Below are 24,746 nucleotides of genomic sequence, written 5' to 3' on the forward strand. Positions count from 1 at the left end.
TCACTGACATCTGTCAGTCTGGAAAGAGTTACGAAGCCATTACAATGCTTTTGGCCTACAGCAAACAACAGTCAGAGCCATTATCCACAAGTGGAGAAAACTTGGAACAATAATCAACCTTCCCAGAAGAAGCTTGCCTACCAAAATGACCTCAAGGGCTCATCCACAACTCATCCAGGAGGTCCCAAAAGAACCCAGAACAGCATCTAAAGACGTGCAGGCCTCACTGGCCTCAGTTAAGGTCAGACTTCATGATTCAACAATAAGAAAGACACTGGACAAAAATGAGTGGGGAGTGACCACAGCTGACCAAAAGAACACAAAGACTCATCTTATATCCCCCCAATGAAATCTTGATGATCCCCATGACTTTAAGGGTAACATTCTTTGGACTGCTGAGACAAATATTGAACTTTTTGGAATGTGTGTTTAACGTTATATCTCAGGTCAGGTCAGGTATGGGAGCATATGCTGGTTTCAGTGCTTCATCGCATTTCTTCCTTGGTCTTGTTCTATTCTGGCCATTGTCCAGGTCTGCCCCAGGCCCTTGTCCCATCTCTCTAGCCTTCCCTGGCGTCTAGATCAGTCCACCAGTACATGGGTGCCCAATATGTGGTGAGCTGGATTAGGCCCAGTGGGAAAGTGCAGCAGGTTCCCCTAAAAGTGCAGCTGCCGTTCAAGCATCTGGCATGAAATTAACATATCATAAAAAGAACATCCTATCAACAGTCAGGCATGGTGGCAGTGTGATGGTCTAGGGCTGCTTTGCTGTTTCAGGACCTGGATGACATGTAATCGATGAAATCATGAATTCTGCTCTTTACCAGAAAATCCTGAGGGCGAACGTCCTGCCATCAGTTGATGACCTCAATCTAATGCACACGGGTTTCACAGCAGGACAATGATCAGAAACACACCAGCAAATCCCCCTCTGATGCCTCATGCGTGAAAACCCTCCAGTGTGGCTGGATTAAACCAATTCTGCACAGAAGAGTGGAACAAAATTCCTCCACAGAGATGGGAAAACTCATTGCCAGTTGCTGTTGTTGCTGCAAAGGGAGGCACAACCAATTATTAGGTTAAGGGGGCAATTACTTTTTCACATAGGGCCAGGTAGGTTTGGATGGATTTTCCCCCCTAAATCTTTTAAAAACTGCAATCTGCATTTACTTGGGTTATCTTTGTGTAATATTTAAAGTGGTTTGATGATCTGAAACATTTAAGTGTGACAAATATGCAAAAAATAAGGAATCAGGAATGGGGGAAATACTTTTTCACAGTACTGTAAACTTCAGGTGAAAACCAATGACAAGATTATCTACCTTTTACAGTTCAACTGATCTCAGTGGTTACTCTTCAAATCCTTCAAATCTCTTTAGGTTTAAGGACGTCAGAATGAAATGTCTTCCCCTACCACTCAGCACATACATTTCACTCTGCTCTCTTTTAGTCCATACACTTCAGCTGAAATGTAATCTAACTGCTTCTTAGAGTTTATATGCTTAATCTGGGACTAATTTCACTCAAATATTCAGCAAAACTGAAACTGAAGCTTAATCTCCAAAGCTGTAGCTGCTCTGTGGCTTACAGAAAGCCCATAAGAAAGTTGTTAAAACAGAACAGCTTAAAGCCATTTTCTCCTGAGGACCCTGATCTACACTATGCTTGCATCTCTGTCAGAGCTTAAATCAGGCCTAAAACATACAGCCTGACCCTGACTGAACATGTGCATGTTCTCACCAAGCCCAGCTCAGCCCATCTTAAGAACTGTAATAAGTTGGCTGTTATACTAAAGTTTTAAACTACAGTGCTGGGCTGTTTCAATGACAGTTATGTTTAGATGAGATCCTAATGACCAAACTTGAAGCATGCATTCAAGACATGAGTAATTTATGGTTAATGATAACCAGAGCAGCGATGATGAGGAGCTGACGTGCAGGCATCCCTGTGCACTAAATGTCTGCACTGCTCTTCACTGGTAAACTGAGTCTCATCAGAACTGATTATTAGATGAAGCATTTCCTTCTTTTTCCTTCTGCTGTGTGTAACAGCAGAAGGACGCATGGTCTTGCCAACATTACCCAAAGATGCGCCAAAGAGAAGTTGTCACACATGAGTCCAGCTAGGCCTCACAGGAATATAGTAAGACTGAGAGGGCCAGGGACCAAAAGACTCTGACTGACTTTCATTCACATGCTTAGATACCAGGAACACCACACTGTCTTGCTCAGTGAACCGATCACCCCATGCACAAGATCAGCCCACGGCCCAGTCAGGGCCTTTCTATGTGGAGTTTGCATGTAAACCCCCATGTATGCATGCCAGGTTCTCTCCGGCCCCTCCCACCACCAAAGACATACTCATTAGGTGAATTGGAGACTCTAAATTGGCCATAGATGTGAGCGTGAGCGTGCCTGGTTGTCTGTCTCTCTATGTCAGCCCTGTGATTGACTGGCATCCAGTCCAGGGTGTACCTCTCACCAAATGACAGCTGGGATAGGCCAGCCCCTATCCCAGCTGTCATTGGGTGGATAAGACTCTCTTTTTACAGTTTAAAATGACTTTAACCATCGCGTACTTTAAATATTTCGGCAGATGTGAATTCTCTTGAAAAATACAGCCTTTTTAAAGGGAACTTTTTTGTTGGTATACAAATCCTATGAACCTACCACTGAGGTGTTGAGACCAGACCAGCGTGGTCCCTGAATGGAGCCGCACTTGTTGGTCTGGAGTTTACAGGCAGAGATGAGGAGCTGCACCTCATCAGGATCAGTTGCCAGTTTAACTTCAGACAGAGCCTTGGCCCAGGCGGAGGAGCTGACCAGCCACATGAAGGAGAACACCACCGTCACCACAAAGTCCTGTCAGCATAAACAGAGACAAAAGGATTTAAGACTAACCTGAGGAACAACACCTCGTCACTCCTTTGAGAAAGATGTGGTTATTGTAAACACTGACTTAAACTGTGAGTCTTTTGTCTGAGTCTGTGTTAAGAGAGAATTTAAAGGGATAGTTTTTTTAAGTGGGGGTTGTATGAGGTCAATATTAGCTGAAGTATATTAGCTACAGGAGACACAGGTCAACATGGCCTCTTTAAGAAGAGCTCGCCAAAGTTCACTGCCGTACTGAACAGTGACGTATTATGGATCTTTTCTGAAGTATGAATTGAAGGATTAGAAGTTCATCTAAAGGACTGCTGGAGAAAAACTGTTTGCTTTTTATTACATAACCACACAATGCATGGCCCACTTAATATATTTACATGACCAAAACACACCCCGTGTCCACTGTTGAAGAGTAAACCTGAGCTCACAGCAGCTGTCTCGGTGATGTATAGTACACGTGTAATATTTATGTGTTTTATTCTTGCTCTTTTTATGATTTTTGCTGTTGCTTTATTATTATGTTGTTTTTTAAAACACCTTGTGACTTGCTCTGTGAAGGTGATAGATTCTGGGTGTCCTACTGATTATTCATCCTCATGCCCTTGGTAAGAATGTACTTACAATAAGCGGTCCCCGGTTGTTTTCACGGTATTTATTCTGAAAGAAGATGTAAACAATGGTGGCCACGAGGGAATACAGGAAGGCAAAGACTGCGATGGTGACAAAGAACTCTGCAGAGGATGAAAAGTCTCCAATGAGGAAGACGCGTTCCCTCCTCATGGCCTCACACGCTGGAGCCTCAAAGGATACCTGATACAACCTGAAAGATACATAGAGACACAGGTCAAACTCTACACATCACTAAACATGCAATGGTTGTTTAGGCCGTTGCTTGTCTGGAAAATTAAAAGTAAAATTCATTCGACTAAACTCTAACAATTAGTGTTTGATGTTACATAATTTTCTTTTGCTTTCCAGATTAATATCAAATCTCACTCATGATAATCATGATATGTGGACTCCTCTGATTATAGGCATAATACTAATCTATGTCTTTGCAGATGATACCATTATGTCCATTATCAATTTGTTTTTAAACAATGCAGATTCTAAAGATCACATATGCTGCAATTCTGTAAGCACTACCAGGAAGTTAATAACTCTGATTTTTGCTCTTTTCTAATTTGGGATTTTACCTGCTACATTTTGGATTTGTTCTGCTTATAATTATTGACTCGGACTTTTTTTTTTTTTTCTGTTTTTTATCTTATAAATCAGAGAGACACTGTATGCAACTTCATCAGTCAAAGCTTTATGGGAGAGTGGCAAAGAGAAGTCACTGTTAAAGAAAACTTATTAAATCTTGCCTAGAGTCCACTAAAAGGCATGTGGGAGACTCCATGGTCAAAGGAAGAAAGTTATTTTGTCTGATGAAACCAAAATGTGCTTCTTGGCCATCAGACAAGACACTGTTTGGCAGAAACCAAACACTGCACAGCACCACAAACACACCATCCTCATTGGAAATACAGTGATGGCAGCATCATGCTGTGGGGATGCTTCTCGGAAAATGGCCCTGGAAGGCTTGTAAAGGTAGAGGGTAAAGTGGATGTGGCAAAGTATAGGAAAATCCTACAGGACAATCCTATTCAGTCTGTAAGAGAACTACGGCTTGGGAAAAGATTTATTATTCAGCAAGACAATGTCCCGCAGCATACGATGAGAGCTACATTGAATTAAAGACAACAAGGAGAATGTTCTGGAGTGGCTGAGTCAAAGCTCAGATCTCAAGCCAATAGAAAATTTGTGGGTGGACTTGAAAAGGGCTGTTCATGCCTCATCCCTGTCAGAGCTTGAACAGTTTTGCAAAGAATGGAGTATAATAAACATGGAATTTAATCCTTCAACCAAACTAAGATGCTAAATGAAAGCCCACGTACCTGAAGGGATAAGCAAAGTCGATGGGGATGCTGAGGTTGCTGCTGGCCTTCTCCATGCAGTCCACACTAACCCGTAGCTGCCCAGAGTAGCCCCCGCATGTTGCAAAAGCAAAAATGGCAAAAAGCTGCAAAAAGACAAAAAAAAAACACTATTATGCAGACTTTGGAAATGGCTTTACAAAGGATGCAAATTTGTGACTTAAGGCAAAGCCTAGTAATGCTGTCACAACACTCAAATATTTTGGGTTAAAGCAAACACTCCTGCTACGTTGCTTCTAGTGAAAGTGTTTTTAAGGTTAAGGACACAACAGCAAGAGTTGGCAACTGACTTTCTATTTATTTTTCTCCAACAACAAGGCCATGAGAAAAACATTCACACCACAAAAAAGGGCGCAAGCAGCACTGCAGACAGTGTACTGATGCTGGAACAAGCACCCTTATCACAGCTTCATCACCAGAACCCCATCCTTAGCCCTTACCTTCAAAAAAGTGCAGGACAGAAAACTTTAAATCTTTACATTAATATTTGACGACCTAATATGTAAAATCAAACGTACAACTGAATATATAAACTTAGTACATCTCCAGTCTGTCTGACATTTTACCTGTCAGACGTTGAACAATGTCTTTCCAATAATCTTTGAATGTCATATTTTCACTGTTAACTTTCTTCTCTAGACCAGTGGTTCTCAATCTTTTCAGCTTGAGACCCCCAAACTAAAGGTGCCCGAGACTGGGGACCCCACTGTACCTGAAGGTGGTTGAACACAGCCATGCACGATTCAGAATAGTCATGTGCGTACATGGCTGTCCATAGAGGGGGGATATATGGGAGAGCTTTCTAGCGCCCAGTCAAACTTGAGGCCTATGGAGTTCAGCAAAGCCATGGTGGATTGTACAGATAAGCTGTGATATCCATATTTTATATTTAACCTGAATAATAACCACTTGTATCAAAGAAACAAATATCTTCATTTATTCATGTGTGTAGAAAAAAGCCTTCTTAAATATGTAAATCATTTTTGTCAAAAAAAGAATGAAAATGGTTTAAACATTACTAAAATGGGTTAATAATGGCAAAAAAATTGTGGAAAAGATGGTGGCAGTGAATTTTAAAAGTAGCCAAAATGGGTTAGAAGTGGCAAAGATTGGATAAAAATGGGTTAAAGTGGCAAAAAGGGCATAAATAGTGGCAAAAGGGAGTCCAAATGTGGCTTAAATGGCTTTAAATTGGCAAAAATGGGTGGAAATTAGAGAAATGGGATGGAAAATTGATAGAACCTGACAAAAAAGGGTTAACTGAGAAAGAAAAAATAGGCAGATATTGGCAAAAATTTGTTAAACTACCAAAACTGGGCATATCAAATGGTAAAATGTGGTTAAAATGGGAAAAAAATGGGTGTAAAAAGGATTTAATAGTGGCAGTAATGGGTCAACAGAGACAACATTAAGCTTAAGTGGCAAGAACTGGTTTAGAAGTGGCAAAAACAGGCAGAAAAACATGGAGTAAAGAGTTTAAAACTGACCAAAATAGGTGTTAAATGGCAAAAATGTGTTAAAATTGGTGGAAAAAATGAAAAGGGGTAAAAAAAAAAGTGACAAAATTGGTGTAGCATGGCAACAGTATAATTTTAAAAATATTCTTAATTTTTTTTAGGGCATCTGAGACCCCCTCTCAGTGTCTTGCGACCCCAAAGGGGGTCCTGACCCCAAGGTTGAAAACCACTGCTCTAGACCAGTGGTTCTTAACTAGTTGTGCATCGGGTCCTACAACTTCCTCCTTGTCCACAATCACAACCCAAATTTTTATAAACTTTCTAATGTTCCAATTTATTCATGACAATCTTGGCCCTTAAATGTAACAGTCTTAACGTAAAAAAGTTTGCCAGAAATTATCTCAGACTTCATCTTCTTAAAAGGCAGTAATCCTCAAATTATAAGGATACATATGCAGGCTATTTTTCAACAACATGGAATAAAATGCATTTTGCAAAGGTAAATGCCAAGGCCTACAGCCCAAACCTAAAGCAAGCAACAACACTGACATCATGTGGTGAAACTGCTAAAGCATCAGATAATTTAATGGTGGTCGGCAGAAATGATCTCCACTCATGGAAACGACAGTGTTATTGACCACAGAGAAAGCACTGCAGACACAAAACAAATCCTCTGTTCTTTGTCATCCTCTGAGTTATCCCACCTTCCAAAACATCAACATGACTGCCAAATTTTGAAATACAGGGGGAATTAGCCCCAAGTTTTTCCAGGTAATGCTTGCATGTCGCATGTACCCAGTTTTGTTTATTGTTTTTTTTTTTAAATCAAACCTCAAAAGGCTTTGTTAATTAATTTAAAGTCTTCTCCAAGTGTCAAAGTTACCTTGTGATAGAATATGTGGCTGATCATTTCAGTCAACATAATTTTGACCTTGGCTCCCATGTGGCTTTAAAATGAAACCACAGAAAACACTTAAATTTCACTGAGTCAGTTTCTAATAAAAAGCTGAAGTAGCAGATTGTGAGTATCAACAGTACCATCTTTGAAAAAAAAAAAATTAGCTTAAGGAGATTTCCTCAGTTTCTCTGACATGAAGCCAATTTAACACCCCCTGATAGCATTTTGGCCACATCAGCACATGGACTATAATAGCTGCAGTGGGCTGAGCTGAATCAGGACGGACGTGCAGACTCAGAGTCTGGAAGAAGTGATCACTTCATGCGCCCCCTCCACTGGCACGTGATGACGACTTAACCACCTACCTTATTTACACACAAATACAGAGATTTTCTTAATCCTCCTTCAGTATCTTCCTTAATAGAGCTGACCTGATTCAAATATTAATGAAGAGAACAAGAATCTGAACACTTGGGACTAATTCACATTTTCACAGCAGCAAGAAAAACGAAATCGAATTAAAATGAAACAAAAACTGTTGCCTCAAATTATAATACAATGCAAAACATGAATTGTGATCATTGAGGATGAATGAAATTGCACAAAGGCAGAATTCAGTCTTAAACCCCTTAAATGAACTGAAGCCTCATGGATTATCCTCCATTAGCAGCTGTAGACCTTTTAATCAACTTAATAACATTTGATCTACACTGCCTTTAGGGGTGCACCCTGTGTATTTTAGTAGTCATTTTATACTGCTAATTTTCTATTAGCTCTGATTAAAATTATAAATGAAAAAAAAAATGTATATTTCTTTTTAATCCTAAAGACTTTAAAATGAATTATGGACATGATGAAATTGGGTTTGTTTGTGGAGTAGTTTATGCTAAGTTATGTGACAGCCAGGACATTGACATGTGGTGAGAAAAAGTCCAATAACTGTGTCAGTCCAAGTAGAACTGGAATTTAAACATGTTCATATTAACATGTAAGCTGACATGCCAGAGTGATTGTTTCATGTATCCACTGCATGGATATATTTCACATTCATCTGGGAAACCTTCCTTACAATGCGTCTGGGAAGGGCAGGACTTTTCACAAAATACCCAGAAGGTGATTGGTCAGATGTTCTATCTGTCACATTTATCACGAGCCAATCAGAGCAACAAGACAAAATAAGTGAGAAGGCATGCACAGCTTTCAGCTGAGCTCAACAGACAGGCAGGTGCTGAGATAGTCTATGAACAGTGAAGCTCGTTGTTGGATCAAACTCATGCCAAGGCCGGTTGGGAGAAGAGTAAAATCATCTTCTCAGCCAAGATAAGCTCTGAGTGTGGCTCTTTGCTGTTGTTTAAATAAAGACATGTTGCCCAGATTTGAAAAAAAAATGCCACTTAAGCTACATCTGAGCTTCTCGCTACACCTGCATCAGCTTTTGCATCCACCAGCTTACAGTGCAGCTAAACCCCACCTGTAAATATCACAAATTAATCCTGAAATAAGTCAAAAATTTATAGAGCCTAAAAGGGTTAGGCACCCAAACCCTATAGGGTAGGGTTAGGGGGAGGGGGATAAAATTAAAAATAACACAGCACAAACTAAGGAAACTCCCCACAAGGGTTAGTATGTCACTTGCCTCATGGTTGGGGTTTCCCCACCATAGAGGTCTACAGCCAGTCCATCTGCTTTGCAAAGTTAGTAAACACATGCAAACACATCAGCTTTGCTGAAACTGAACTAAATCAAATTTCTCAAAGTTAGATCAACACACTAAGATAATGTGGTTGGAGAGGGATTTGCTCCGGCATGTATTGATGAGAGCAGTCAAATGCCTCTCTCTCTAGAGTGACCACACGCCCATTTGGGTGAAAACAAGCCCTAAAAGTGAAAGGCAGTAGGTTAGAAAACACTTGTAGTAACGTTGACTCTATTGTGTTTTTTGTTGCATTTCAAAAAAAATTACTAACTAATACCAAGACTTACATGTTTTTAACCTCAAAGGAAGAAGGAGTGTAACAGAAATTCTCCATGGTGTATGGCTTAAACAACAGAGGTGAATATGATCAAATCTGGGACCAGTGTTATGCTCCTGCAGACTATAACCTGGCTTTGCTCTGTGATGAAAGTGCACCTTCATGATAACAGATTATTCACACATTCACACACACCTAACATTGTTTACAAAGTTCCTAGTTAAATTGCTCTCAACAGGACCCCTCAATCAGACCCAGTAGCTTAGGCAGGGCCGCCCTTGGCCAAAGTGAGACCCTAAGCAGACTCTGATATAAGGCCCCCAAAATACTGATCTTGCACCCTCATCTCCCTTCACACACACCCCTGCACTCCTTACCTTCCCTCACACAGCATCTCATCTGTTTTGCCTCTTTCTCTTCCTGATTATGTTTCTGGTTCTTTGTCATCATCAGTAGGCTTTCTTTTATTAAATCACCTTAAAATTTATGTTGACTTTATTTGTTCTCACCCATGATCTGATTTTAAAACAGTTGATCAGCACGAGGAAGTCCAACTATGTCAATTAATTCCTGGTCAGAACCAGTGGGGAAACTTTGCGGAGTTTTATCATAAAATAACAAACTAAACAATAGCAGAAGTTGACTTTTGAAAAGGGAGGTTACAGAATAATGGGTGGATATACAGGACAGACATGTTGAGAGTTTCTGTGCTGCAAGCATCAGGAGAGAGAGAGAGCGAGGGAGAAAGAGCGAGCATGACTGGGCGCACTTATTGATCACGGATGGCACTGACCTCCATAAATAGATATCTTGAGGGTTAATTTCCAAACGTGACGGCCAGGTAAAGTTTACGTTTGGTCAATGTTGTATATGTATTACCTTGATCATATTTATCATACAAACATCGGACTGATGTGCAGAGAGAGAGAGAGAAGAAAACAAACGCTCAAAGTGAGGCCCTACGCACTATGTGTAGTTTGTGTATAGGCAGGGGTGGGCCTGAGCCTAGGTGTTGATACCCATCCTCTGCAGCGCCACACCAGACTCTGGTGGGAGTGGGAATAAGTCTATGCATCAAAGAAATATCAACTGCTTTTTCTTACAATTGTGGGAATAAGAGAAGAGATAAAACGTGACTACTGGTGCCAAGTTCATATGACAGTACCAGAGAGAGTAAACAACCACTACACAGACAGAAGCTGCTCCAAAAGCTTTGTTTAATAAGTTCTGAGGGAACAGAATTAAAGCAAGGAGCAGTCAGATAATTCAGCTTCTTATAATTGTCATGAACACGTAAACACACAAATGCAAACACACACTCACATCCTGCCCTTAATATGCTAACTCTCTCTTAGCCCAGTTTTCCATATAAGGCATTTCTAGCCTCAAGAGTTCTCAAACCATGATCACTTTAATTAGACCTGACGCTTTGTTAGCATGAGCCTCTCTTTTCCCATAGTAAAGCCATCTAGAGGTACAGTTTGCCAGCATCTGGGGAGGAGACATGCTTTACTGTCCCTCTACCTCTAGAGGGCACTCTACGATATGTATCAGCAACATCAAGTCATCCAACTGCAGTAATAGTACCATCCTTGTATTATCTCAAGTTTTTAGCGATCAATATTGTCAAATGGATCCAAATTTGAGGTTTCAGTTCAGGCCCCTAAATCCCATGTATCAGGCTAGACCCTTTACTGAGAGAAGGTTCGGCTGTCAGGATGGGCCTCAGCAGGCCGAGAAGCCTCAGAGGAGTTATAGGCTTCCTAGATGGGAGAGGGAAAGGCAGAACAGGGCTGCAGGCAATCAGAAGAGTAAGAAGGGGGAGAAAAAGAGAGATAATAACGGCCAAAGAAGTAACAGGAAGAGCATTTATTTACCTTAAGTATAATCAAAACAGCTTAAGCAGCACAGCATTTATAAATCACATAGTATAAGTGTTAAGTTTGATCTAATCACATAGAGTAAGGGAAAAGTTAAAGTAAAAAGTGCCTACATGTAACGAAAAGGTAAGTTCAGAGTGAGGGCAGTGTCTCTGCCAGTAAAGGCCAGTGAAGAAAGTGAAGAATAGCCATTGAGGGAAAGAGGAACTTCTAGCTTCTAGAGAAACAAAAGTAACCCGATAGCAGTTGGGAGTGGAAAAATACTAGAATGTTCATGTGCAGGCTTTAGCATTAATGTGTATGTACATCATTGCTGGATCATGGCAGGGAGGAGAGAAAACAGTATATGCAAATGTGTAAGACATGAATATGAAGCATGAATCCCTATATAAGATAAGGAGGAAAAGGCAGAAGTAGTCAGTTTTGGGGCATCACAACACAAGCAAGATCGATCCACCCGACTCAAGGGTGGATCACATCAGGGGGATTCAAGCTTTTAAAAGAAGTTGTTCTTCTCCTGCTGAGATGCGGCTTCTTTCCTGAGCTGATCTCTGATTGAACATTTTTTACCGAGAGTGAGTTGGGATGATTCGAAGAGACTTTGTTCCTGCTTTCCAGCTGGACTGTGTGCTCCTGTATTTTTTCCCTCCAGCGGTGAACTGATAAAAGAGATTTTCTAAATTTTTTATTCACAAGGACCTCTTCGATCCCCTCTACCTCTGCAAGCTGCGGTGGCCCTTTTTGGGGCTTTTTCCGTGACCAGTTCCAGGACCAGGGGTCTACGGAGCTGCTGAGGATCTGAAAGGAGAAGGGCATTGGCCACGCTCTGCCTCCACTCCTCTCTTCTAAATTAAGAAGATTTTTCTACCAAAGCAAACTGGCTCATCAAAACAGGTCGTAATGAGTTTATTCTACCTGATTTTGATCTTTTATTATCTGTTAATCAGTTTATGTGTTCTTTTTAGATTTTTAATTTAATTTGATGATTTTTATTATAACCAACCAAATGATTATGATTTGTATGCTACGCCCATGCTAATTTGCAATAAAATCACTTAACCTGCAGTTAAAGTACAATTTTAAGACTTTTTATTCCATTTTTCTCACACCTCAATGCAATTGTGGTCTCAGGTGGTGTGCAAGCTGCTAAAAGTAAAGGTTCTTATAGGTTGCTCTAGTCCAATTAAAAATAAAAACAGGTCCTTGGGATCATTTTTCCAGATCTCTAAAACATTCCCCAGCAACTAACAAATGCACAGATCATGAGAGAGTAGCTGTCGTTAACAAATGTGTACACTGATGAAGTATTATGCAGGCTATTCAATGGTATTTCTTGGTGTAGGAAGCAGGGCAGGCATTTGGAAGAAGACAGTTAGGTAGCTGGGCCTGAAGTACTCTCGCCCTCCAGGCTAAACAGTTAATAGCTAATCTGTCTGGATCCTAACCAGCCGTTGCAGTGTTGTATCCCAAACCAGGGTGTGGTGAGTATAAAAAGCCTCTCCACAGCATAGAAGAAGGGTCAGGCTCTACCCCTCCGGCTGCCTACTCTCAGTAGAAAAACTGGTTGTAGGTGAGGCTGGTGTAGCCACAGTTGTGGCTGCGGGGTAGTTGAAGCTGAGCAAAGAAGAGTCAGACTCTAACCCTCCGGCTGCCTACTCCCCAGTAGAAAAACTGGTTGTGGGTGAGCCTGGTGTAGCCACAGAGTGGCTGCAGGGTGATAGAGGCTGAGCACCACACCCTGGAGGATAGGTGAATGCAAATCACAGCACCCAAGAAGGGTTAGACAGGGAGCAACCATCGGGAAGCTTAGGGGTAAAACCCTCTCCTGTCTACACCTCTGGAGGACGTGCAGCAGTGAAAGGATTAAGGGTCGAGCACAGCAGATGCTCCCCGAATCCCAGTACCAGGCGCCGCTAGAAGTGGCAGGAGGGATGGGAGAGAGCCACCTCAGTCCGCAGAGCCAAGGGCAGAGGTCTCTAGAGCAGTCTGAGGATGAGGCTGAAGCAGATGATGGCCTTGCTAAAACAGCACCGAATAACATTGTCCTGTTATGGGGCAGAGTTTCAGTAGCTGGAGCAGAAGCCTGAGAGAAAGTGTACTGGAATTCTGCCTGCATGAGTCTGAGGGAGATCTCCAACGAGAACTGGAGGCAGCCATGGCTGCAGAGGAAGGTGGGCTCTGGGTCGGAGGTAGGATCTCAGGGAATAGCCGACTGGTTATCATCAGGAATCCTACGGGGCACAAGGTGCTGGTGCTGCAGAGAATGCAGACAGTTCTCCAGAGAGAGGGATGAAGGGATGATGATGGAGACAGGAGCCAGTCCAATGAAGGGACTGGTGAATATGCAAGAATGTCCCGAAATCTGGACTTCTGGAGAAACCAGTTCAGAAAGGAGGACGACTGTATAGAGTGGAGGAGCCCTAAAGGACCCTTCGGCTCCTATGAGATCCGTAAAAAGGGCCTTGTCAGTAGCTACTACTATATTGCAAACCCCTGGGAGGGGAGTGAGCAGAGAGGCGCTTTGGTGATGATCACCAACCACTTGATCGTAGCGCATCTCCTCCGGTTCCGGAAGGAACTAAAGATACAGGTGGGTGGTGGCTACTACACGGAGCTGGAGGAGATTCGAGGTAAAATGCTGAAGGGCAGAGATGGAGTCCTACCAGCTGGAATTGTGGTGAGCGCCTCAAGGTTCCGGGCCATATACCATGTGGTCTACCCTGAATATGTTAAGAGCCACGATGTAGGTGAATACCTGAAGGGTATGGTGACGGTCCTAAGGCAGGCTATTGAAAATGCCAGCCATGCAGGGCATTCCGTTATACAGCTGAATATCGATGGGCTCCGATCACCAAATCTACATTGGGAAGAAGCAGAGAGCGCAGCTTGTGCAGTGGCTGACCTGGTGGTGGCTACGTCCACTGGCTCAGGGTCACTGAGGCAGTTGGTGATCATGGTACCTGCAGATCTTGACAAAGGTCGGATCAAAGGAATCCTAAAGCAGCATGACAGAAAGGTGCAGAAGTGGAAGGCTGAAAAGATCATCCCTGTGACCCCTACGGGGCCAGGAGAGACCGTTGCAGCACCAAGACTTAAAGCCAAAATGAAGACACATCATCCGGAAGCTCCCGACAGGGAGCCTCCACAAGGAAAGGACCAGACGGTGGTGGTCTCTCAGCCTGGCACAGGCAGGGCTGGGCGACAGAGGCCACCGCCAGAGGCGGCGAGAATGAGACAGGGTCAGACTGAGAGTGAGGAGGCCAGTCCCCTACCACCGGAGCATAGCCCCACAGCTTCGACCCCTTGGGGTCTCGGCCACCCGACTCCTGGGAGACTAGAGGGTTTCACAGTAGAGCATGGAGGCGTGAGCTTTGAGGGTCGGACGGAGCGGCGGCTGCACTATGCTGATGAGGAATCTTGGTATGCTGCCCTGCCTGACAGTTCCACCGCAGCTGTCCCTGATAGAGACAACATTAGCGAAGAAGAGACCGAAGTGGCAGATACCTCCGTTATCTCCCATTTAGAGGACAGGCATGACCTGAGACCTCTACGGGTTGCCACCAACAAGAATAAGAATAAAAAAGAAGTGGAGCTGAGAGATATCTACAAGGCCTCTGGGCGACTAGCCAGAGATATCTCCTATGGGCCAATGGTCACGGCTGACGGGCGCATGGCTCATATGCCCGAAGTGGGTCAAAAACAACACCAGATCCCAGCGGAATGGAAAAAATTCTACCCAGAAGAAGAAGTGAAGGTTGAAGTGGTTACTACGTGGAGGGAACTAAAAAATCTGCTCATGACCCCAACGTATACCACGCTGGTGAGAGCCAGAAATCTAACCAGTAACTTCAGAACAGAGCTGGTGAGTGTTGTTTATGACGTGATACAAAGGAGATTAAAGAAAGCAGCCTACAAAGTTGCCCGGCAGTATCCTGGCTCCTCTGAAGCCTCAGATGTATCAGAGAGTGCTGACAAGGAGGAAGGGAAAATAGCTGAGGCAGCAGAAGGCGCAAGCTGTAGAGTTATGGTGAAAAGGTTTGAGGCAGCTATGGGAAGCGTGTCAAGGCTGTTGGCCTCCACAGCTGTCCAAACTGGACCAGAGGGACCAGCACGTGGCCACTCCTGGGTCAGTATGGTCGGGCTGAGTGAGACTGTGCAGGGTACTGGTCCAGAAGCTGACAGAATAGCATACAAGTGCTGGAAGAACTTAAGTTGATCAAAAACTTCGTTCCTCAAAAAAAGGACAAAGAAGAACTGAGGTCCTACCTGAAAAAGCTGTGGGACCTGGTCACTGGAACAGCAAGCACTGACAAAGCACTTGGAATGTGGATCAGCAGCGTCACGGGACAGAGCTTTGCTGAAGGAGACACTGCTAAAGCCTACTATGACCGACTTACGGTTGATGAAGGTGATGATGAGGACAGCCATGTTGAACGTGCTCAAATGGAGCTGATAGAGGGGCACACTCTCGCACAGGTATGGTATACCCTAAGACAAGGGTTGCCTGTTAACAGGTATCTCCCGGTCTTGAGGAAAGTGACCCGAGGTTTCCCACGAGATGACCATTTCGTGGCTGTGCCTAACATAGGGGTCACTATGGAGAAGCTGGATAGAGCCGTAAGGCAATGGGACCAGCTCCAGCAGGATTACGAGAAGAAGCGGCAGAAGGAGAGGCAGTCTGCTCCTAGGCTGGCTGAAAGGCCAGCTAAGGCACCGCCTGCAGCTGCCCAGCTGCCACTCCAACAAAAGAGACAGAATCAGGGACCTGGAGGTCGCTGGGAGCAGAAACGTCGAGACCCCAAGGCTCAAAGCAGACCCGAGGTGCAACCTCAGAGGTCAGTGGAGCAACAATCAGGGAAAACAACGTCCTCTAGCCAATGGCTGAGTAAAGAGGAATATGCAAAGCTGACACCTGAGGAGAAAGCCGCTCGTTGCCAGGCCAAAGAGGCCCAGGCAACAAGCGGAAATAAGTAATGGCTAGAGAGGCGCGGGTCGCCCTGAAGAATGCCTACTGGGTGGGGGAAGAAATCTACACTAAAGTGGATGGAGTACCCTACCTAGTGGACCCTAGGGCAGAGGTGTCCATGACCCGCAAAGGTCTCGACACGAAAGGATGCTTGAAGGTGCAGCTGGCATGTGGCGCAATGGAAAACATGTCCTTTGGGGTATGGAAAGGGATTGTGTGGCTGAAAGGGCCATACAACCTGATTACTGTAAGAGACCTGAAGGGTCTGTACTCCACGAAGCCATGCAGAGGACATCTGAAACAACGACTGAGGAGACTTCAAGCCAGGTTGGTACGCATTCCAGGTGAAGTGCCAGGGAAAACCTGGTACAAACCTGTTGATGTGCCAAGAACGTTGGAACAAAGGCTGCAGGACTGTGACTTTTCCCCGGAAGGAAAAAAGAGACTGAAGATCCTAATTGAATCTGCTAATGTGGCGAGATTCAAAAATGACTGTGGTGACTTGGGGCCTAGGTATGTCCATGCCATCGAAGGGGGAGTGCATCCCCCTGTACGACAGTACCCACTTTATCCAGGTGCTGTCACTGAGATGGAGGTCATAGTGAGGGAGCTGTTGGAATTGGGGGTTATTCGGGAGGAGTCTAACCCAATCACCAACAGCCCCATCCAGGCTGTAAAGAAACCAGAATCTACAGGAGGGGGTTGGAGGCCTGTGATCAACTTTAAGGCTCTGAATCAACGAACTATCACCAACAGAGCGAGCCTCATCAACCCCCAAGGAACCCTGAAAACTCTACAAGTGAAGAGGTTCAAGTCCTGCATTGACCTGGCTAATGGCTTCTTTTCAATGAGGCTGGCCAGGCAATCGCAGGGGAAAACAGCATTCACCCACAAAGGCAGGGCATATGTGTGGACCAGGTTGCCCCAAGGCTTCAAGAATTCACCAGTGGCCTTTCAAAGTGCACTGCTGGATATCTTGGATGGCCTGGGTGTGACGGTCTACATATACGATGTGTTCTTGGCTGATGACACTGAGAGCGAGCACTTGGAACGGCTGGCCAAAGTGATTGAACGGGTCACTGCCGCCGGGCTGAAGCTCAATCTAAAGAAGTGTCAGTTTGGCCAGTTTGAGGTGAACTATCTGGGCTTCCAGGTCTCAGCTGATCTGAGAGTCTCAGAGGGTTACCGGGAAAAACTGGACCAAATCCAGCTGTTGTTGAAGATCAGCACAACCTCAAAAGACTGAGAAAGGCAATTAAAGATGCTGTGCGCCTGGAGCCGAGAAGCCAAAACAGCAGGCTGGCGGCTGAGGTGAGTTGTGATGATGATGATGCAGTCGTTAAAGTCAGCAACAAAGGTGGAGGGATGGTGACTTTGTGGAGCTACACTCTGTCCTCAGTGGAGAAGAAATTTCCACTGGAGAAGAAAGAGTTAGTGGTCCTGGCCAGGTATGGGGGAGCACTGAAAGAGCTCGCTCAAGGTCAAGGTGTCAAAGTCATCACCCAAAGCCAGGTCCACCGGTTTCTGAGAAAGGGAACTGTGGAAGGGACCAAAGCCACAAACACCAGATGGGGAAGGTGGGAAGATATCCTGCTAGACCCAGAGCTGGAAATCGGCCCAGAGCAAGTGTCAAAAAGAAAAACGAAGGTGAATACACCTGATCAAGGCACCTATGAGTGGGTGCTCTACACTGAAGGGTCAAGAAAAGGCCAGAATGCTACTGCTTATTGGGGCTTCATCCTGAAGCACGACCAGAGAAAGTGTTTCAGGAATAGAGGAAAGGTCCTGGGCAGTGCACAGGCAGGAGAAGTGACCGCCATCCTGGAAGGCCTCCTTGAGCTCGAAAAAGGAAGGTGAAGAAAGCACGTGTGATAACAGATAGTTAATACTGTGCACAAGCTCTACGAGAAGACCTGACCATTTGGGAAGAAAATGGCTTTGAAAGTGCCAAAGAAAAGGAGGTGGCACACTGTGATCTTTGGAAAAAGGTTGCAGAGTTGAGGCTCGGCATGGACCTTGACATTGTGGATCAGAAAGCACATGTCAGAGAAGGCCTGTACTGGCCAGGAAACGAAGAAGTTGATCGCTTTGTGCAGCAAAGGAGAATTATCTTTGTTGGAGTCGCAAAATGGGACATGTCACCCAAGGGACGGGTGGTCCCTGAGCAGACCATCGTGGAGGTTGTTCTAGCAGTACACACAAAGTTGGGGCACGCTGGAACATTGCCCACACGGAAGGAGCTGGAGAAGCAGCAACTATGGATCCCAGAGAGGAAAGTCCGCTCTGTCCTGAGTAACTGTATTGTATGTGGTCAGTACAATGCAGGTAGAAAAGGGCAGAGGGGGGGACGGACTCACCATAAAGAGCTCAGTACCATGGGGATCTGTTTGCATGGACATTGCAGGTCCCATGGGGGTCACTGGCAAAAGGGAGAGGGGAAATACCTGATTGTGCTAGTTGACTCGATGTCTGGATATGTGGTGTTCAAGGCAGTATGGCATGCTAATGCTAACAGTGTTGTTGGCATGCTGGACCATGTTTGCAGTGTCCTGGGGGTACCAAAAGAACTGAGAACTGACAACGGCACCCACTTCAGGTACACCCAGGTGGACCAGTGGTGTCAGAAACATGGGGTAATGCGGGTTTACTCGCCCCCCCCAACACACCACAAGCAAACGGAGTCACCGAAAGATCCATTGCTTTGGTAAAAGCATGGATCGCGAAGAATGCGAATGACAAAGCATGGAGCACCAAGGCCCTGGAGGTGGGGAAAGCTCTGAATGACCGCCATAGAGCAAATCGAGCGCCTTCCTCAGAAGAGTTAAATTAAAGCCCCTTTGTGTCACAGGATGTAGGGCAGAGCCAGGATGATAAAAGATGAAGCCCCGGCTCTTAAAGTCCCATTTCTGGTTGGACAGAGGGTGTGGGTAAAAACCCAGGGCCCTAAGCCAGATTCTGCTGTCAAGGTAAAATATGACTGTATTGATGTAGTCAAGAAGATCCTGGACAGTAATACAGTTTTGCTGCAGAAGAAGGGGATCCAAGGAGTCGAGCAGCTGAAACTGGTTTCCAGCTAGAGCAAACCAGGAATCGAGATGGCTGAAAGCACACTTAAACCTCCACCCTACGTCAGAACGGCCACTGTCAATGGGGTGGTTGTGCTGAGGAGAGGAACTACGGGGCTCTGGGCAGGCAGAGCTCTGAGGAAGCTGGAGTTCGCAAAGAAGGGCTTCCCGTCAGATGAACTGGAAGTCCTGAGTCCTGAGTCTGGTACCCCCAATGGGGGTAGTCCAGGTGTAGCCCCTCCTGAGAGTTCACTGGGACCCAACCGCTCCTGGCTATCTGACTGGCATTGAACATCTGTCAGAAGATGCCAAAGTTGAGGCTCAGGAGAAAGGATGGGTCGGCCCTTGGGAGCTGACTACCTAGGCTGAGTTGATCTTTGGGGTCCTGAGGGATCCGACGTGCCCAATGGAGCAGCTTCCAGAGGTCCCTAAGGAAAGCAGGGCCAGGAGCACTAACCTCCATTATTCTGTGACTGGGTTAGATGCCATGGCCTGCACCGGAGCGAAACCCAAGGTAAAGGGGGCTTCTTTCCGACTGACTCCCGAGGATTGGGTCAGAAACGGTAAGCTCCAGGTGCCTGGGACAATCACTGGTCGGGCCGCTTCTTCATCCTACCTGAATGAGGTGGTAAAGGTGGAGTTGTTGGTTAAGCTGGTGATGGCACCGTACCAAGGGGTGTACTCAGTGGGAGCTGAGGTAAGAGCGGAGTATGAAGAACCTAGCCCTCCGACTCCACCGCTGAGGGCTAGGCCAGTGAAGATGGAAAACAACAGGATGTGGTGCTGGGTGACGAAAAGGATGAGGTAATTTTCTTGTGTTAAAGGTAATAATCACCATGAACTATCTTAGAGCGTCTTCGAAAAGGTGGTGGGGTGAAGATTTGGACTTCGAGCATCTGTGGTGGCTAAATTGGTACCCCAGACCCAATTGGGTGAATAAAAGTATCCCACCACCTGACCCCTACAAGATTCCACTATTTTGAAACTGCTGAGACATCTTCCCTATGGACCCTATGACCATTACATTCCCCTGAGATGCTTCGAATACTACTGGCGACGAGATACACTGAAGACAAGGGTGGAGGTAAAGCAGGTGAGAGCCTGCTTTTGTGAGCCGGTAGTTTAAGAACTTGGTCCGCTCACAACCTTCCAGTTCAGGTTTCTGATGACCTGTTACTGGTGGCCCTTCTGGAGGTTGGACCCGGGCAGGGGGGGGGTATTTACTATGAGGACAATGTGTGGTTTCCCTTGTATAGAGAAGGGGAAATGTTCATCTTAAAGTTTGGAGGTGACACGCTGTTCTGTACACACCCCGCCTTGGGACCATCTGCTCTAAACCACTTCTGGGATGAAGAATCCAGGACTGTGGATTATTCAAAAAAGGGTGGTGCCCTGATGCCTGCTATGCCCTACCCATACCATGTGACAGATGCAGAGAAGTTCCGGAGGCACTCCCTCCGTGTGCCTATATTAGAGCATGCGGAGGTTGATTTGGAGCCAGATGGAGAACAGTTCTCTAAGTTGACTCTTAATGAGTCAGCTGAGCCAGAAATCAGGGAACTAAAAGAAGCAGAAGAAAAGTCCCATAAGAACTGCGACCAGATCCTCAACCCCTGCCTCCCCATCAGTAGAGATACTGATTACAGAGGTGCCTGGTGTAGTCACAACAGCGGCTGCGGGGTTAGTGAGGCTGAATACCACACCTGAGTCTGGTAATACCTACCAGGTCCTGACCCTGGGTCCCCTACCCGAAAAGGATGAGAAAAGGGCTCAAATGAAGAAAGTTCTCAGAGACTGCTACTGGAATAAGTACGCCAAATTGCACCCATGCTACTGGAACCTCATGGCCAAGTGCACCAGGAAAGAGTTCATGGTGTTGGCGCCTAGGGATAAGGTCATCAGTTACTGGACAACTGCATCATGGATAAGCATCCAGATTGGTGCTATAAGCCGGGAAGGCCTCCATGAGGACTGGTTGAACACAACGTTCCCCTGGATCTGGTTAGTAAAGCTGACCCACTTCGTAGGTAACTTTAAGCAAGGTTACCTGTGGACTGGACTGGGGCTGGATGGTCCTAAGGAGTCCAGAATGTGGGTACAAAAATTGCCTACACCAGAGGAGCTTATGGCCGTTCCAGCTGGGGATTTCCAGAAGATCGACAGATGTGTGGCTGAACGCATCTTTCATACCCGGTGCTCCCTGTGGCAATGCAGGAAAGCATGGGGTAAGTGGTATTATGACTGCACTGACTTGAGAGCCAATGCTACTATCAAAGGTATCCTGCAAGCATGGGCTGAGGGCCACACTAGGGACCTAACTAGAACCTGGTGGGGCCTGGAGAGAACAGAAGTGTAAAACTGGGTGATTCCCTGCTTGAGTCAATCTGGCAATTACTGGGTCAAGTACCAGTACCTGGCTACGGTGTACTCAAAAGAGCGGGACATCTGGTGGACCACTACAAGCCGGCCCCAACCATTCATCAGCCCGAGGCCCTGGAGCATGGTCTGTGACAAGGCTAACACCACTTGCAGGATCAGTCTGGTGAGAGCAAACTGCCAGAGCCTAAATGGTTGGAAGGATGTGTGTGACGAGTATTACAATGGTGAGTTTCACACCCATGCCCACCAGACGGTGTGGCAGAAGAGAAAATTCAAAAACATGACCAAGAGAGTCTGGTTCAGAATGCCTCCAACAGGAGTCAGCTGTGCCAAGGCCATGATGGGCTAAGGCATGATGATGCGAAAGGAGATAGTAAGGGAAAATGTGCCCTTCACGGGTGATTCCCTACTGATGCTGGCTGAAGGACACGCCTTCAGGAAGAGCTTGTGTGAAGGCAAGCAAAGTATGGGCTTTGACTGGCTTGGGCCCAACTGCCTATACAACAATGGAACCTGTCAGTTGCCAGGGGAACACTGGATGAGGTGTGGGTCGGGGCTAAATGAGCATGATTGCACCTGGCTCGAACGAACCTGTATCCTCCTCAGTGATGGAGTCAGCACCCTGGCCGAGGAGACCAATGAAGTGGTTGGAGAAGGATTCAAGGTGGTCGGGGGCTTGATCAGTAAGCTCCTGTATGAGATATGGCCCTATCTGCTGATGATATTGGGCCTGATCATGGCCACAATAGCAGCTTACAGTGTGTTGAGAGGTGGACTGCAGGCCTGCGTAAGGTCCTGCATAAGGAGGAAGTCCTACACTGTAACGGAGCACGGGTTTATGAGAATTGCAAATCATTGAATTCTGGTTTTATTTAGTTTTAGGGCATATCTCCCAGCCCTAGCCCAAGGCTTTATAAATGATGATTTAGAAAGAAATAATGTTGTTGCTGGTGGTCTACTGTAAATCATAAAGAGATATAAATATTTTTATTTTACTAACCAGCCAAAAAATAAAATCCTCAACGTAGCCTCAAGTTTGGTAAACTGACACGCCAGATAGATTTGTTTCACACACCCATCTGGAAAACCTTTAACACAGCGTTTGGGAAAGGGCAGAGGCTTTGAAAAAAAACTCAGAGTGTGATTGGATGAACGTTCTGTCTGTCACATCTTAGGGCCAATCAGAGCAACAAAACACGTGGTGTAGCCACGACTGAGGTGCGCGTGCGCAGCTACTGAGGAATAACGCGAACCATGGCGACTACAGACATGTCAGTACACAACTTTTGTCGTTTTTGAAAAGAAAACAAGTCACTGCTGTTCTTTGTTATTCTTTTAACTAAGAAATGTTATCAAGTTCTGATAAAACTGGCGCTTTAGCAGCATCCACGCAAAGCTCTTCTGCCATCATTGCACCGGCCTCCTGCTGTTCCTCTTGTTGCTGCTTGCTTACGTCACAACTCTGAAAGTACTGCCCCTCGTTGCTGATTGGTCCTGTCACTTTCTAAACAGGCCCCGACAGTTCAGATGGGAGCTTTGCAAGATAGATTCACCAGTGAGAAACGAGGAAACGGGCGTATCCATCTGCTTTGTAAGGTTACAAGTTTGGATAATTACTTAATAAAACAAAAAGAATGTGGCCACTTTTCTGTTATTGTATTGTCGCCACCCAGGAGAGAGTCATTTGGCGTATGGACAGATATGTTAGAGCAAAGGCTCATGGGACTTTAAATGTTAAGTTAAAATGTATGTTAAAAGTTAATGTTGATTGGACATTTACGCTAACAGTGACTTGTTGTTGTGTACTTGTTGTGTACTGTGACACCATAAGCCCAAATTCCCACTTACTCTGCTTGTGTCTTTGCTTTTCAATTCAATATTATTCTGCCCATTTTTCCACTCTGCCTATTTTTTTTGCCTTCTTTATCTCATTTTGCAACTTTTAAATCCTGTTTCAACACCTTTTCTGCACATTTATGAAACTTTTGAACCATTGTCCTGTTTTCAAACTCTTTCCACCACCTTTTCTGCCTGTTTTTATAAATTTTCACCACTATTTCAAGCTGTGTTTGACACTTTCTGCCAATTTTTTGCCTCATTTAACCCATTTTTGCCACTTTTTCATAAATTATACAACTTTTTAATCATACTTCAACACCTTTTCTGCCCATTTATGAAATTTTTAAGACATTTTACAATGTTTAAACCTTTTTCCACCACCTTTCTAGCAATTTTGGCCTCCCTTAACCATTTTTTTTTTTGCTGAATTAACCCCCTTTTCATCACTTTAATGCCCATCTTTGCCAATCTTAGTGGCATCTCATTATTTGTAACACTGATTTCTGCCACTATAACCCCCTTTCCACTACTTTAACTGCATTTCATTATTTGTTATGTCATTTTTGCCACCAACCAGCCAACATAAAACAATGTGAATCAGTAAAAAACACTTAAGCGGAGGAGTTCCAAATGTACATCAAAACAGCCAGGTAGGAAGCATTCAGCCTCCAGCTGAGGCCAAAAGCTGCAGGAAATGAGTGTAAATTTGAGTCCAAGTTTATGGTTCATCATTTGGCTTTGATCTGGGCTGACGTGTCCCAGCCAAATCAAGCTCAGCCCTTTGTGACCCAGATTAGCTTCTCAAAGCATCACCTGGCATTGTGTGCTTTAGCACTGCTGTACTTCTACTGCAACCACTTATATATCACTTATAGTAAAGACAGGGACACACAAAAGGAGAAATATGATCACACATCTGAGAACATGCTGAAGAGGCTCATTTGAATCATGTCCGTGAAAAAAACAAATAAGAACTGAGGATGCAGACTGTGGCACATGTTAATCTGAACAAACAAATGGTTCAAAAGTGACAAGAAGAGAGAGAGAGAATAAATACTCTCTCCTAATGATCACAAACAACACAGATAAACATCTCCCTCTCTCTCTCTCTTTCTCTGTATGTCTGTATACTCTCTCTCCCTCTCCTGCAGCTGCTTCCTCTCCCTGTGATTTTCAGCTCGGGTTTTAGCCCCTCTCATTTCTGGCAGGGGCCTTTGAACAGGAGAGCGTGGCATTGTGGAAGGAGGGTGGGTGCTAAGCCCTGCGCCCCCGTGTGTTTATCTGCCTCTCCCAGCTGGGCTCCTCGGGGAACAAGAGATAGAGAGGGACAGACGAAAAGAGAGAGAGGAAAAGCAATGGAGAAAGATATAGAGAGAGGAAGAAAGAGAAGCCAGGGTAGAGGAATGAAATCAAACAAAGCTCTCC

At 45.1% G+C, this 24,746-nt stretch overlaps 1 protein-coding gene across 1 annotated transcript in view; it reads right to left on the minus strand.

Annotated features, from left to right (window-relative positions):
- LOC121507279 (synaptoporin) overlaps positions 1–24,746 on the minus strand; it is a 55,374-nt gene that overhangs the window by 1,924 nt on the left and 28,704 nt on the right. Inside the window, exons 3-5 of the mRNA XM_041783533.1 lie at positions 4,826–4,950; positions 3,507–3,705; positions 2,670–2,861 (exon numbers count right to left, since the gene is read on the minus strand). Coding sequence (XP_041639467.1) covers positions 2,670–2,861; positions 3,507–3,705; positions 4,826–4,950 — 516 coding nt within the window. The remainder of the gene's footprint in view (positions 1–2,669; positions 2,862–3,506; positions 3,706–4,825; positions 4,951–24,746) is intronic.

The sequence above is a fragment of the Cheilinus undulatus genome, linkage group 3 (assembly GCF_018320785.1).
Source record: "Cheilinus undulatus linkage group 3, ASM1832078v1, whole genome shotgun sequence".
Classification (NCBI taxonomy): Eukaryota; Metazoa; Chordata; class Actinopteri; order Labriformes; family Labridae; genus Cheilinus; species Cheilinus undulatus.